The 14,521-nt window shown below is 52.5% G+C and overlaps 1 protein-coding gene across 4 annotated transcripts in view; it reads left to right on the top strand.

Annotated features, from left to right (window-relative positions):
* FAM163A (family with sequence similarity 163 member A) overlaps positions 1-9,571 on the top strand; it is a 54,229-nt gene extending 44,658 nt beyond the window's left edge. For 3 of the 4 annotated variants that reach the window (XM_081025886.1, XM_081025884.1, XM_081025885.1), the window contains exons 2-4: positions 2,609-2,690; positions 5,862-5,976; positions 6,520-9,571. In XM_081025886.1, the coding sequence (XP_080882012.1) occupies positions 5,884-5,976; positions 6,520-6,930 (504 nt within the window). In that variant the 5' untranslated portion in view covers positions 2,609-2,690; positions 5,862-5,883 and the 3' untranslated portion in view covers positions 6,931-9,571. The remainder of the gene's footprint in view (positions 1-2,608; positions 2,691-5,861; positions 5,977-6,519) is intronic. The other variant, XM_081025887.1, reaches the window with a different exon arrangement.
* Positions 9,572-14,521: the final 4,950 nt, after the last annotated feature.

Raw genomic sequence — 14,521 nt, 5'->3', positions numbered from 1 at the left:
TGAAAGAGCTTTTAAGATCTACTCTCTCAGCAACTTTCAGATCTGCAATTCAGTATTACTAACTACAGTCCCCATACTGTACGTGACATCCCCGGGACTTATTATTTTATTAGTGGAAATTTGTACCTTTTGACCCCCTTCGCCCATTTCTCCCATCCCCTCACCCCCCATCTCTGGCAACCACCAATCTATTCTCTGCATCTGTGAACTTAGGGTTTTGTTTTGGTTTGCGTATGAGTTCTTGAAAATATGAATTGTTGATCTGTATGCTGATGTCTCACATTTACGTAAGCAGTATTAGGCACCTCATTCTGGGTCTTTTGTCTTTTTTTCCCACGTAGCACTGTTTGTTTATTTCACTTCCCTACGGTTTATTCTTGTTGCTATGGGTTCCTGTGGTCCATCTGGTCAGTTGCTTTCAACTGTTGCGCTATCCTCTGAGGTGTGCATTTCCCTGATTTTACCCTCCACTCCCGGTGATGATCACCAAGCTTGCTTTCAATCCCCGGCCACCATACACAACACCGTGATGGACATCTTCTCTCATGACCCCTTATGGGTGTATTGAGAAAGTTGGGGGACATAGACCCAGGAGCAGAATTGATGTTTCATGATGTTTATGTGTGAACTTAAAATGACCACATAGTGCCCAGTCTCTCCCTCAACGGCTGCCCCAGTTACACCCCCACCCGCAGTGCCCCTAGATTCCCACATCTGCTCCAGCACTTGGAATTATCCAGCTTCTTCATTTTCTGCCAGTCCTACCGATGTGGAGTGATAGTTCGTTGTGGTTTCAATTTGCAGTTCTTGGATTACTAATGAATGTGGGCATCTCTTCATTGTCTTGTTAGTGTTTGGGTTCCCTCTTTCATAAGCCACCTGTCCGTTGCCCATTATTACACTGAGTTTCTTTCTTTTTTCTCTGGATGATTAGCAAAGCTTCCTTGTATTTCTTAGGCCCCTTTTCAAACAGCACAGGGCTCTTTATGGCTGCAGTTGCTCATTTGGGGCAAAGGAACCCATCTAACCACCAACCCTTCACACCCTCATCCTGGGGTCAGGGCTTGGAAGTGGCCAGAAGGCCAGTCAAAGTGAAAGGAGCCCCTTCCTCCCGTCCCCTCTGCCAGCCTTGCCTGAGGACTGCTGTCCAGGAAGACAGGTAACAAGGAAAAAACTTCCTCTTCTCCAGGGCTGCTAACCTGCTGTGTCAATTTCATGAGTAAATGCATGAGTGTAGGAGGCTTAATTGCATCAGAGGAAATTGAGAGCAGCCAAAGCTTAGGCCCCACTTAATTAACCTGTGTTCCTAAGGGGGCCGAGCAGGGATCAGGGGACAGCCAATCATTAATTACATGAGCTGGTGCCAGTTGCGGCTGGCATTTCCTGCCAGCCTTTGCCAGGCAGGGAGGTGACCGTGCCTCAGAGCAGTGAAGTCACTGAGGGACCTGAAGGCAGTATTGGGGGCTAAATCTAGAAGGGAGGTGAAGGCAGGGACAGGCAACTGTAAGTGCCCATCTGCCTTCTCAACTTGTCCCGGAACTCGGCCCCTGAGACCTGCTGAACTCAGATGAGCGAGCCGCAGTCCTTCAGGCATGCTCTTTAGGGTCTGTCCTTCAACTTCCAGCTTCTGGCCGAGGCAGAGAACCTGGAGGTGCTCCGCGCTGTCCCCACAGAAGGTGGCTCTGTGGATCTGGTTAATGGTTGGGTCCCCTCCCCAGTCAGACACACACACCAGTGGGGCCTGCCCTCCTCGGGACCAGGGGCAGGGCGGGGCATCACCACCAGGCTGTGTCCCTCCTCTTCCCACACCCCATTCCCAGTGTAGGACCCAGACTCTCCTCTAAATCATGTTGAACAGATAGTTAAAGAATTTGGGTTTGAAGGGAACCCCCAGTAATTAGCCTACACTGGGTTCCTAACCGTTCAGCTGGGTCCTGTCTCCCTCTCCTCCATCTGCACGGCAGCACGGTCATCTTGTCAACACCTGACGATCTTATCATCTTGTCCAACTTGTTCACCTGACTGTCTAGTTGGCATGCAAGCCTGAGGGAAGTCAGAATGTTGGAGAAAGGGGAAAGGGTGTACCGCACTGGGTACTGGGAATATGGGCAGGCCCAGGAGAGAATGGGGAAGGGTGAGGGAAAGAGGTATGTGGGGCCATCAAGAGAGAAGGGACCAGCCATGCGCGCAGCACGGACACACCTGACTCCGGGCAGGTCGGAATTCTCCAGTGGCACATTACAGGGGCAGCCAGACTCCCTGCCCGCCACGGAGCCTCACTTCCCAAAACGGCAGAGGCTCCTATCCTCCTATCCAGCGTTGCCTTGCGTTGGGCAGAGGGTTCTTCTGGACAGCAGCACTGCGAGAAGGAAACAAGGATGGGAGAGGAGGTGGCCTCCGAGTCCATCCTCAGGTTCTTAGGCGGGGGGCCTCAGAGACCAGGGCCGCCCTTTGGGGATGAGCACTCACGTCAAGAGGTCAAGAAACAAGCCCCTTTGGGGATGAGCACTGCCGAGTCTTGGGGTCACAACCAGGTGCCAGCACAAGCCTGTCTGTCATCTTAGCTCCCCCTCCAGCTCTCACTGACCTTCCCTCTCTTCTCTGGCAGGCACTGACGCCCTTGGCCATGACGCAGCCCCATGACGGCCTGTGTGACTGAACCGTTGCTGCCTCAGCTGTTTCACATAAATGTAAGGCACAGGCCAACCCTTTTCCCCCCAGAAAAAGATGTCTGGGCCCTGGGTGGGGAAGGTGTTGGTGGGCAGGGAGCTCCAGAGTCGTGGTCACAGAGATGTGTCCCGGGTGTCTTTGGTTGGCAGCAGGTTTGTCCTCTCTGAGCAGGTGGACCTCAATCCTTGAGTTGGTCACCACTGAATCCATTCTGTTCAGATCTGCTAGACCCTGGGAGGGAACATGGGGACCTCTTTCTCCTGTCCTCAGGAAGCTAATCAGGGGGCAGCTGGTGTGATGGAAACTGCATGGCCCTGGCCCTGGGGTCCTGACTCAGGCACGTGCTATTGTATGACTAGGCACATCGTTTAATGGTCTGACTTGCCCTCCTGCATGTGGGTTTTTGTATGGTTCAAAGTAGATGTTCTCTTTTGCTGCATAATACATCACTATAAACTGAGCAGCGTGTAACAACACACACTGAGGATCCCACACTTCCTCGGGAATCAGGCCTGGTTAGCTGGGTCCACTGCTTCCGGATCCAACATGAGGCTGCATTCAGGGTATCTACTGGGGTTGCATTTTCACTCGAAAGCTCAACTGGGGAAGATCCACTTCCACTCTCACTTATGTGATTGTTCAGTTCCTTTTGGGCTGCTGGATTGAGGGCCTCAATACCTGTGTCTAGTGGTGTGAGGGCCAGAGGCCACATTCAGGTCCTTGTCACCTGGGCCTTCCCAACATGGCAACTTGCTGCATCAAAACCAGCGAGAGAGAGAGTTGGCAAGCAAGAGGGAAGTCGGAATGTTAAATAATCTATTCTCAGAAGTGACATCCCATCACTTTTGCTGTATTCTGTTGGGTAAAAGCAAGTCACAGGTCTTACCGCCCCTCGAGGGGAGGCAAGGGGAGTAGAAGGCATGACCACCAGGAGGCAGGATTCATTGGGGGCCACCTTAGAGCCTGCCCATCACAGGAAGGGACATAAATGGAAACATGTTGTGAACTGTAGGGTGCTGTTGACATGCGCCGAGTTACTGTTATTATTTGCTTCTAGTGGTAAAGAGAAAATGAGCCCACCTTAAATAATAGAGAGCCGCTGGATGTGGGAATTTAAATGCTAAATTGTACCATTAGTACTGGGCCTCGGAATCTGGCTGGGACCTGGCTAATCACTGCATGCCCTTTACGTGTGCCCTCTTGGTTTGTGAGTGTAAGGCAGACTTAACAGCCACAAAATGTGTGGGCCTTCCTTCTCTCCACAGATCACCATGTTTGAAGGATCTTTTCGTTTACAAGGGGCCCTCGTATATGTGAATCTCACTTTTTGCTCACAATCATACCTGTAAACTGAGTTTTTGGTTAATCTCCCTTTCACAAGGGGGAAAGGTGGTCAGTTTGCAAGCTGGGTTGGGTGCTAAGTGGCACAATTGGGGCTCAAATGGGCCTTCAGACCCTTGACTCTGCCTGCGTTGCCATGTCCCACCCCCATTTCCCGGCCATTTCTGCTGTACAGCCTTTATGGTACTGAAAGAGGGGAGGGCAAGAGGAGGAGGGCACTGTTCTTATGTGGCTTCATAATTCCCTGTCTCCTAACACAAGCTAGGCACATCCCAGGGGACTAGTCTGAGACTTTCAGCAGAGTGGGTCACTGCCACCTCCCCCAACTTCAGGTCACTCCATAGGCCTCTCTGGCTGTAAGCAGCCCTCAGTGGTGAGCATGCCGGGAAGCAGGGGAAGGAGGGATGGTGTTTTAGTGGAGGCACATACATCCTGCCAGAACTGAGCTTCATCCCCCACCAAATGCCCAGTGAACCCCTAAAGCACGACCTACCACGTACCTGGGCAGTCGTATCTGTCTCAAACTGTGATGCTCAAGTCTGCAGATGTGAGGTGAGCTGAGAGGTACGACTTGCTGCCCCCTGGTGGTAGATCAGAGCCATAACTGCCAGGCCTGTGCAAGAAATAACCGGGAGATGATGCACAAACTTTTTATTAAGTACTCGCTGTGTGCCTGGCACTGAGTATAATGCTACAGGGGGATAGGAAACAGTATAAGACACAGCTGCTTAACCTCAGAGGATTCATAATTTAGTGGAGGAGTCAAGATGTTCACACATGAAAGTTGACAAGCGTCCTACCAAGACAGAGTTTGAAAGGTGGAAAGGCATTGCCGATGGAGTCCAGAAGGAGAGAGAACGTCACAGTGGGGGCAGTCGGGGATGGTTTCTCAGAGCCTCGAAAGATGGGCAGGATTTAAATAGCCAGAGAAAGCGAGATCATGCACTCCCCTGCCGAAAGCTCTTCAGGAACCCCATCTTCTCCAAGAGGGTTAAGCCCATGTCCTTGCCTGACTTACAGCCTCTCCAGCTTCATTCCTCCCCTTCGTTCCTCCCCCGTCCGGTCCTGGCCTTTCCAGATTCCTACAGGTTCGAGAACCCCATGTTTTTTCACACTCCTGCCCTCTCCACTGTGTCTACCTGATAAGCTCTCCCTCAGCTTTTAGGATTCTTAGGGGAGCACCCAAAGCCTTGTCAAGCTCTACTATGCTAATTAATCACCTGGGACCCTGTCAAATTGCAGATTCTGCCTCATTAGGCCTGTGGTGGGGTCGGAGATACCGCGTCGCTAACCCGATCCACAGACCGCACTGCGAGCACCTTTGAGTGGCTTAGAGGCAGGGCCAGGGAGCACGTGGTGTTATAGGAGCACCTAGTGAAGAGCAGGTGGTGTCTTGGGGTGAAGAAAAAGGTGCTGCTTCCACCAGGTGAACACAGCAGCGCGAGGTGCTTTGTGAGCAGTGTGTCGTTTTGAGGGTTGACTGAGATATCCAGCGGAATGCCGAGCGCCGTGCTTCACACGTGCAGTAAACAGAAGCTGTTTTTCTCTGTGTCTTGAAGCCATGGGTGGAGGGGGAGAGGGGAAGGAGAAGAGAATTAAAGGGGAAAGACAGCTAGAACCTTTGAAACTGGGTAGAAACAGGAAGCACTCTGCATCTTCTCTTCTATCCACCTCCAGGAGCTGTACGCCCGCTCAGGCCACAGCCACCCTCTGGTTCCAGAAGCCCCTGGTACCCCAGGGCTGGGGCCCTCCCTACCTCCAGCTGTGCAGACAGTTTCAGGAGGGCTCCCTGCCCCGCGCCCAGTGTGGCAGCCTGACTGCCCCTCACCTCTCTGTGCATTTCCTTGCAGAGTTGGATGGGGCATCGGGCGGATGACAGCGGGAACAGTTGTGATCACTGGCGGAATCCTAGCTACGGTCATTCTCCTCTGCATCATTGCTGTCCTCTGCTACTGTAGGCTCCAGGTCAGTCCCCCAGCCTGTGGCCCGAGGCCACCAGCAAACCACTGACCCATTGGGGCGGAAACTATAGGCCCTCTTTTCGGGGTGACAAAGCTCAAAGCCATGGAATGTGGGAGGCGTAAGTCAAGGGGCCTGGGAGTTGGGAAGCGATCAGAAGAGATCTGGGCATCCCCCACCCAAAGAGGGGGTGCTGGGAGGATACTGGCTTCCTGTGTTGTGTTTCCTGCACGGCGGAGATTTCAGAGTGGTAGGAAGGGCACCATTCTAGGGAGACTGAAAGCTGCTCACAGCCGCCCCTGCCCTGTCCCCACTATGATTTGCGTGTCCCGCCTCTCTGCCTACCTGCCTCGGAACCATGGCCCAGAATTAATGCACTAGGAAGTAGGGGGAGGAAGAGGCAAAGCTGGCAAGGCTGGGAGTCTACACTTGCAGAGTGTGGCCACTGGTGTGGAGTTTGGGCCTCAGCACCCACAAAGAGGGGGGCGTGGGTGCCCGTGCGCTCAGAGGGGGCCGTCAGCCCTCAGGTGCCCCCTACTGTCCCCTCAGTATTACTGCTGCAAGAAGAGCGGAGCTGAGGATGCGGACGACAACGAGGAGGAGGAGCGCGACCCGCCCACACCCTCCAGAGGCCCCCCCTGCAATGCCTGCAGCTCCCAAGCCCTGGATGGCAGAGGCAGCCTGGCACCTGGCACCAGCGAGCCCTGTGGCCAGCCGTGCGGGGTGGCAGCCCGCCACCTCACCACCTGCTCTCCATATAGCTCCCCCTTTTACATACGGACAGCTGACATGGTGCCCAATGGGGGCGGAAGCGAGAGGCTGTCCTTCGCCCCCACATACTACAAGGAAGGGGGACTCCCGTCCCTCCAATTGGCAGCACCCCATAGTTACCCGGTGACGTGGCCTGGCTCTGGGCGTGAGGCCTTCACCAATCCAAGGGCTATTAGTACAGACGTGTAACCCCTCTCACCCCACACCCCCACACACACCAACGCTGCTGCCCCAGCAGAAGCAGTGGAGCCATCGGTGCCCCCTGCAGTATCCCCCAGGGACTGTCTCCATTTCTTTGACTTTTCTTGCCTCACAGTGGAAGGTTCACCAGGATTCAAGCCATTGGATGCATTGAGAACCAGGCAGGTCCTGGTCCCCTGGCCCGGAGGTGGAGCCTGACAGGTTGGGTTGGCAGCTTTGCCAGTTTTTCTGTTGGGACATTGCTCTGGCTGGCTCCTAGCACTCACAGACCCCTTGTACTTCCTTCACTCCCCCAGCTTTGCCAGATTTTGAGACGAGGGCAAGTTAGGCCTCCCGAATCCTTGGGGAATGAAAGAAGAAAGGGGAACATGGGGCAGGGGGAAAGGGAAGGGCTAAGGCACTGCAGAATTTGAGAAGGTCGAGGAGGGTGTGCAAGAGACCTCTGCAGGACTTGCTGGCTGAAACGAATCCAAGAGTCAGTTCATAATGTAGTTTTGTATTTTGGTTCTCACAGAGACAGCAGGTTCCGTAGCTACTCCCAGGTGGATCTGATTCCTAAAGACATCACAGCTGTTTTTGCCCCTTCCTCGTGGAACACATTTAGTTGGCTTTGGTGGTGTAAGGTTATTTGTGGGGAAAGCATCAAAAAGTGACTGTGTGACCTTGTCTCCCCCTAAATCATCTTTCTTTGCCTCGGGAACCAGCTGCCTGGCTGAGCGCCTTTTTCAGGTTTTGTTAGTAGAGTTCACGTAGCTTAGCGCGTGAGCTCCCGCTGGTGGTCTCGGGCTGTGGCTGACAGCACTGAGTGGTGTGTGTGGATACAGTCCTGCGAGAGCTAGTGTGTGCACATGTCTCAGGTGTGTGCACACACCTGTCACCACCAGCACACACCAGGAGCTGCAGAGTGGAAGGCTCTCTGATGTCGTAACTAGAAAGAAAAATCTGACCCCCCGGACAGCATGAGGGAAAAGTGAGTAAGTGGCCAATTCCCATACAGGAAGAGCCTGGGGAGTCTCGCATGGGACGATGCTGTCATGCCAGCCCCTCTAGGGCATACTACTCGGGCATCCAGCCATGATGCAGTAGACATGGACCCCTCACTCCACCGGGGACAGCGGCCCTGGCTCCTGAGGCCTGGAGGAGCTGACTTAGTCGCATCCCACTGGCTGCCGCCCTCCTCGCCCCACTCCCAGTCTCGGGGACGCCTGTTGACTGCTGTCTCACTCTAGCCCCAGGTCCAGCGCCCGCTTCCCACGTATAACTCAGCCCTGGCCTTACGCTATGTGAGGGAACGCATCTGATAAGTTTTCCAGTTGCCTCTGTAGCAAGGGATGGCCGCCCCTCTTCCAAGGCTGCCCCGCCACCTGCCCCCACCCTCTCCTGAGTCACTGAATGCCCCTGAGGGCATGGCAGGGAAGGAGCTGGCCCCTCTGCTGAAGGGAGAGGGAAGAGCATTCTCACCTTTGCTTCACGCTGTTCAGGCTCGTGTCACCCTACATCCCAATCTGTAATTAAGGCCCATTGGGACCAGAGGACCTGGGGTCTGGTCACACTTTGGTCACTCATTAGCTCTAGGACCAGTCACTTATCTTCTCTGCGACCCCATTTTCTCCAGGAAAATGAGACTTGCCTAGGTGGCCTCGAAGGGTCCTTGAGTGCTCCACGACGCCTGGACTACCTGAAAAGACCTGCCCGCCATGCCACGTGGTCCTGTGGGGCTGGGTGCGCTTGCCAGCGGCCTGATCCTGTGTGCAGGGATGCGTGCTAAGGGACGAAAGACCACAGTAAAACACAGGACTAGTCCTGGTGAAAAGCACGTGTTTGTCTAACTCTCCCACTGAGTGGCCTCAAATGGTAACATTGGTCTTCATACAGCTGGCAGCTCTAGGCAGCTGTAAGGAGACCTGTGTCCGAGTCTGGAAGGGCCAGCGTAGGACAGCGGCTCTAACATACCCCATCCCACCACCAGCCCTTGCTGGGCCAAGTGCACCCAGTGACATGAGCTGCTGGGCCTGGCAGCTCTCACCGCCTCCTGACAACCAGTGCCTTGCTGCCCTGGACTTCCATAGCCAATCAACCCCAGCAGGGGCTGTCCCTCCTTCATCAAAGAATAACAGTGTCATTGTACCTCTCGCCTTTACAGAAATCAAGACAATCTGATCAACTGTCACCTGCTTCTCAATGCCTGATTTGTTGGGGTCTCCGAGTGGAAAGCCTCTTGTGCAGTCCTGTCCCTTCCTATAGCTTTCCCAGCCTAAATCCTGTCAACCCATGAATGAAAATCTAGGTTTGGGGCATTGGAGAAATGGTGGGCCACTGCTCTGCCCCACACAGCCCCACGTTGCTCAGGGCATAGGCTCAAGATTGTCCACCCACCTCTCCGTAGCTGTGAGGGCCTGACCTGTGGAAGAGGATGGTCCCCACCCTCGACTGCACTGCACTTTTTAGCTATGGACACTCTCCAAACTGCACTCTGAACAGGAAGAGGGAAGTCTGGGGCCACCCTGTCCTCTCCACCATCTCGTCTCCACCTCCACTCATTGCCCCTGCTGCAGATTTCTTGTCCTGCATCTTTGGTAACTTGGAGTCACAACCAAGCAAATGTCAATAAATAAGGAGTTTGAAGTAGAAATCCCACAGGGTCTTCCGTTCTTCACCTGGGGAGGGGTCAGCTGGGCATGGATTTAAGAGTGACGACTCCTTTTCATCACCCAGATGAAAATTTTCAACATTTTAATTGTTTTAATTTTCAACATTAAAAAATCTACCAGCTTCCTCTCCCTTCCTGCTTCCACGCTAACAAATGCCCTCCACCATGTGGCCCCCCCACCCTGGCCTCAGAGCTCACATCCAGGGAGGGTGTGTTGTTTGTTGGGAAAGGGGACAGGAAGTGGAGTTACCAGGGACCCCCACCCCCACCTCGTTGTCCAGGCCCAAGGTGTCCCCACCTGTAGCTTGGGTTCAATCACCAACTCTCTGAATCTGAGGAGACCCAACGTGTCACACAACCAGCCCCTGAATGTTGGGAAGGGAGAGAAGAGCAGAGAGTGTGGGGACCAGATCCTTAGCTCCCATGGTGGCAGAGACTGGAGCAGTGTGGAGTGGGGCCCAGAGGACCAGGAAATAGCTGTATGTGTGAAAGGGAGAATTTGGGGAGGATGAGAGTGAGGGTGGGTCCGTGTGTGTTCCCGGGAGTGTGTATGAGGGAGACACACACACTCTCTCCCCACCTCAGGGCCCTGACTACAGCTGGGTGGGCAGCGGGCTGCCTGGCGTGAGCAGTCCAGCACCCCCCTTCTCCAGAAGACTGCCCTCCACTGTCGCAGGCAAACCTACTTCCCCAGGAGCTTCTTTTCCAAAGATGGTGTATCACTGGGGGAGAATTTGCCAAGGCCTCCAGGGAAGCACTTGGCTCCCCGCTTCCTCCCTAGCCTGTCATCAACTACCTGCCACGTGTCACCCATTCTACACACACACACCAGCAGCAGCAGCAGCAGCAGCAGCAGCAAGGAACCCCAGCCACAGCTAGGAGTTGAGAGGTAGGTGTGCAGCCCTGCCCCCCAGACTCACTGCCTCCCAGGCCTGCTCCCCGCCGGGGGCAGGACTATTTTGGTCTTCACAGGAGTCAAGGTCCAGAGGCTTCGTGCCAGCTCACACTGGGCATGTGAGATCGCCTTCCCCTCCAAGTCTCCACAGACGATGACACGGTTCATCCGGCCCTGGCCACGGTTCCTACCTCATTCACTTGGAGGAATGCAGAGTTCCAGTGCTGGCCTGCAGGTACCAGCCAGGTCCTGGCTCCCCTCCAACCCTTCCTGGTATCCATGTATCCTCCTGGGCTGGGTTTCACCTTGGACCAGAGGTTTTCTACCCATTGGGAATTGCATCCTTCTTCCTAACAAAGGACTGTTCCCCTGGGTCTAATTAAACATCCTGACGTTAAAGCCGAGGCCTGACCCTCTCACAGCCTCTGAAGTCTTTCTCCCAGCATAAAGATTCCGACCAAAGGGATCCAGAGGGATCAGGAGAGTCCAGTCCCTAGACCCCTGCTTACTGAGGGGCTCACCAGCCCCTCATCCTTCCCTCGCCTCTGCCTCCCTTCCACCTCACCCGGCCCCTAGGCCCCCATCTGAGGGGAAGTCATGAGCTGGTGACAATGAATGAAGAGGAACCCGAAGAAAAAAAATGAAGAATTGAGGATTTTAATTAAGGGGAAAAAGTGGTAATATAAAATGTGCACGAAAAAAAAATTTTTAAATAAAATGTGCCTGAGACAGACATTGGAAGGATACCTAAAAAAAAAAAATTAAAATAAAATAAGGAAAATTGGGAGGGAGTGGAGAATCAATGAGATGGGGGCTAAAACAAAGCTTTTCCATGTATGCCTTGTTATATTATTTTGATGTGTGTGACTCTACATTTCGAAAAGATATTTATCTGAGTTAAATTATACCCAAACTGTGCCTGCGGATAGAGAGTGCCCTGTAGAGTCACACAAGGGGCACGTGCTCAGGCTGTGAGCAGGGCCCTCGGGGGAAGCCTGCAGAGGCCACTTCTCTGATCCTTAACTGTGAGGTGCCACGGTGTCTCACAGCAGCCACCTGTGCCTGTCATCATTTCTCAACATGCTGCTCTATCTGAAATCCTTCCGGCTCTGGGGCTGGGACACAACTGCCATTGGGCCTCTCAGGGGCTCTCCACAAGCAAAGGGTCTTCTAGGTTACAAGTGTGGAGCAGTTTTCTCCCACACGGACAATGGGCAGAAGCCTAGTGGGCAAACAGTATCAGCCAACATAGGTTCGTACTGTAGAAATAAAAAACAATTTTTTTGCTTGTGGTAAAATACATATAACCTAAAATTTCCAATGCTAAGTGTTGTGAGGTGGCATTCCATTCACAATGTTGTGTAACCATCACCACTATGTTTCCAAAGCTTTTTCATCACCCCAAATAGAAACTCTATAACCATTCATGTTTTAATTATTTTTAACAGCTATGTGTTCATGTTGTATTAAACCAGGTTTTGAGGTAGGCTCACCCTGTCAGTCCTGCCAGAGGGTGGGGTTCTGGAAGCCTGCAGGGAGGCAGGGTGGTGAGGAATCCTCTCTTCCCTTCTCCCACGAAATGTCTTAAGCATATACTGGCTTCAAGGAAACTCCAAAGATAAAAGGGTTGGAATGTAGCTTTGCAGCCTGTTCTGGGGGAAAGGTGAAGGGAGGCCTGAGCAGGCAGCCTGTTTTAGGATGAAAAGAAAGAGGATTTATAGAGTGGAGAGACTGAACCAGCTGGGAGATGCAAGGCCCAGGGGGCTGAGAGTCACAGTGGTAGGGTGGGCAGCTCGGAGGCCTGGCCCCCTTCCTCCCTGCTGTGAGCACATCAGGTCCTTAGCTGCGCCCCGTCCACAGGATGGAAGGCAGAGGCCTCAGGCAGAACCGCCCACTCCCTCAGCCCCGGGAGCCAGCTCAACAGCAGACTTCACTGCACTGGGCCGGCTCCACTGAGCAGCAACCTTTCCCCTCACGGTCTCCAGACTGCCACAGCGGTGGAGCGCTGGCCACAGAAGGGCAGGGGAAGGAAAGCCAGACACACCCCAGGCTCTGCACAGGGACCTCAACCAAACCAATGTGTGAATGCACATGAGGTCTGTGAACCCATAGGATTTCAGTGTAAATGCATGTGTGTGTCAGGTATCCAGAAAGGGTCCACGGCTCCGCCCCCCGCCCCCCAAAAAAGTTAGAAAAACAACAGGAATTTCCCCCATCACATTCATCCCACGTGGGATGACTTTTCCATTATAACTCTGACCCCACACACCCATCTCCACCAGCCCCAATTTTGCCTATGCTTCAAGCCTTTTCCCCTCCTGGGCCACCCCTTGAAGAGACCGCTCCCTTTTCTGGTTCCTCTCGCTACCTCTGTGACAGTGACGTTCTAGGTTGGTGGTCAGCGTGTCCTTTATCGTCCTGGATAGACAGACTGTTCGTGGAGGGTGGTTTCACCACTGCATCATCCCGGCCCCCAGCACAGTGCTCTGTGCAGTTTGCAGCCAGTCAGTCTGCAAAGAAAGGAGGCTGCTGCAGGAGACCTACTGTGGGTGCTTGGAATGAGTATTGGGAAATCATTTGTTCTTCACCTTCGGGCTCACCTTACCCTTTGACTTGAGCTCATTTCACTAAAAGCTTGTATGTCAAGATATGCAGCTTCTTGAGAATTAGTACTTTTCTGAACTGCAAAAATAAATCAGATTTTCAAAACTGAATTCAGGTGTGGTAGAAAACTAATTAATGAAGTATGTGAATAGGTGGGTTGTACAGACTAATGGGGGCAGAAAGCCAGAAGTGGGTAGAGGGGCTAAGATGAGTATTCAGATGGCTCTGCTCTCTGATTCTGGTTTGGCAACATTCTAAGGCAGAATTCTTCATGCAGTCTGGACTCTCCCACTCCCAATACACAAGTGAACAATGTCCACACTTAAGAAACGCATTTTCTATCAGCACACTCCAAATTGGAAGCAAGTCCCAGGGCTCTACGTTCAGCCCTACTCTCCCTCCTACTCAGGAAGCCTCGTTAGTAGGGCTGGTAGCACCTGAAGAACGCTCAGTGAGATGGGCAATAGATTCTAGAAATTGCGTCTGCACCATGTCACTTCACTGAAGGCCACAAGGCTGCCTGGCCTTCACAGCATTCTGGGGCTCTTGAGTTTATTGCTAAATGAGGGCCGTCTCCTTTCCCACCATCAATGACCACATGCCCAATTCTCTAAATTTGTTTTTTTGGAACTATAATCAAGAATCAGTCAACTGAGAAAACTTAAGATTTTTTTTTTTTTTTTGGTAACACCAGACAACTCATTTGAATAAGGCACATTTTTCAACATCCCTAAGAAACAAATGCAAAAGCAACCACAGCTAGGGATGACGGGAAACACTAAGAAATTGGACATGAATGCTGCAGCCCCCATTTATACTTGTTAAATAGGAAAAAAAAAATGTGTTTGAAAGTGAACGTGCTGCTTCTTTCTTTTATGGCAGGGATGGCAAATCTCACGTAATCTGATCGCCTGGAAACAGCTGCCTGGAGCCTTGATAAGGCTGAAACCTCGTTTGGGCACAGGAAAAGCAGGATGGCTGTGCCACAGCATCTTGCCAACTCTGCCCCACCACGATGTGACTCAGCCACTGGTTCTCAAGCCCATACTCTTCCCTTTGGTTCAGGTAAATCCTCAGCCAGCGGCAAATTTAGTGTATGAGCCCCGATGAGGGAGGAAAAAGGGAGATCATTTCCCAGTACAAGAACTAATCTCTGGAGTTTTACAGATATCAAAACAAGCTGAAAGATACCGCAGGTGACGCTGGAGGGAAGGCATTGAAGACGAAATTCTTTATATCTTTACAGATTATTTGTAGATTAGTGGATGCTGGTTGTGTTCTCAGGACATTTGGATAAGGCCAGTGTGGTTCTTCCCTAGTTTATATGTTTTTAAAAACAGGTTGAGAAGCAGTGTATTAGTTGGAAATAAGTTTTAATAGCCCAGTCTCAAATCTGAATGAGGCAAATGTAGGCTACACCCTAACAACAT

The sequence above is a fragment of the Rhinolophus hipposideros genome (genome assembly GCF_964194185.1).
Source record: "Rhinolophus hipposideros genome assembly, chromosome: 19".
Taxonomy (NCBI): domain Eukaryota; kingdom Metazoa; phylum Chordata; class Mammalia; order Chiroptera; family Rhinolophidae; genus Rhinolophus; species Rhinolophus hipposideros.
Note: the sequence above shows the minus strand (reverse complement) of the source record. Positions and strands in the feature narration are given on the sequence as shown.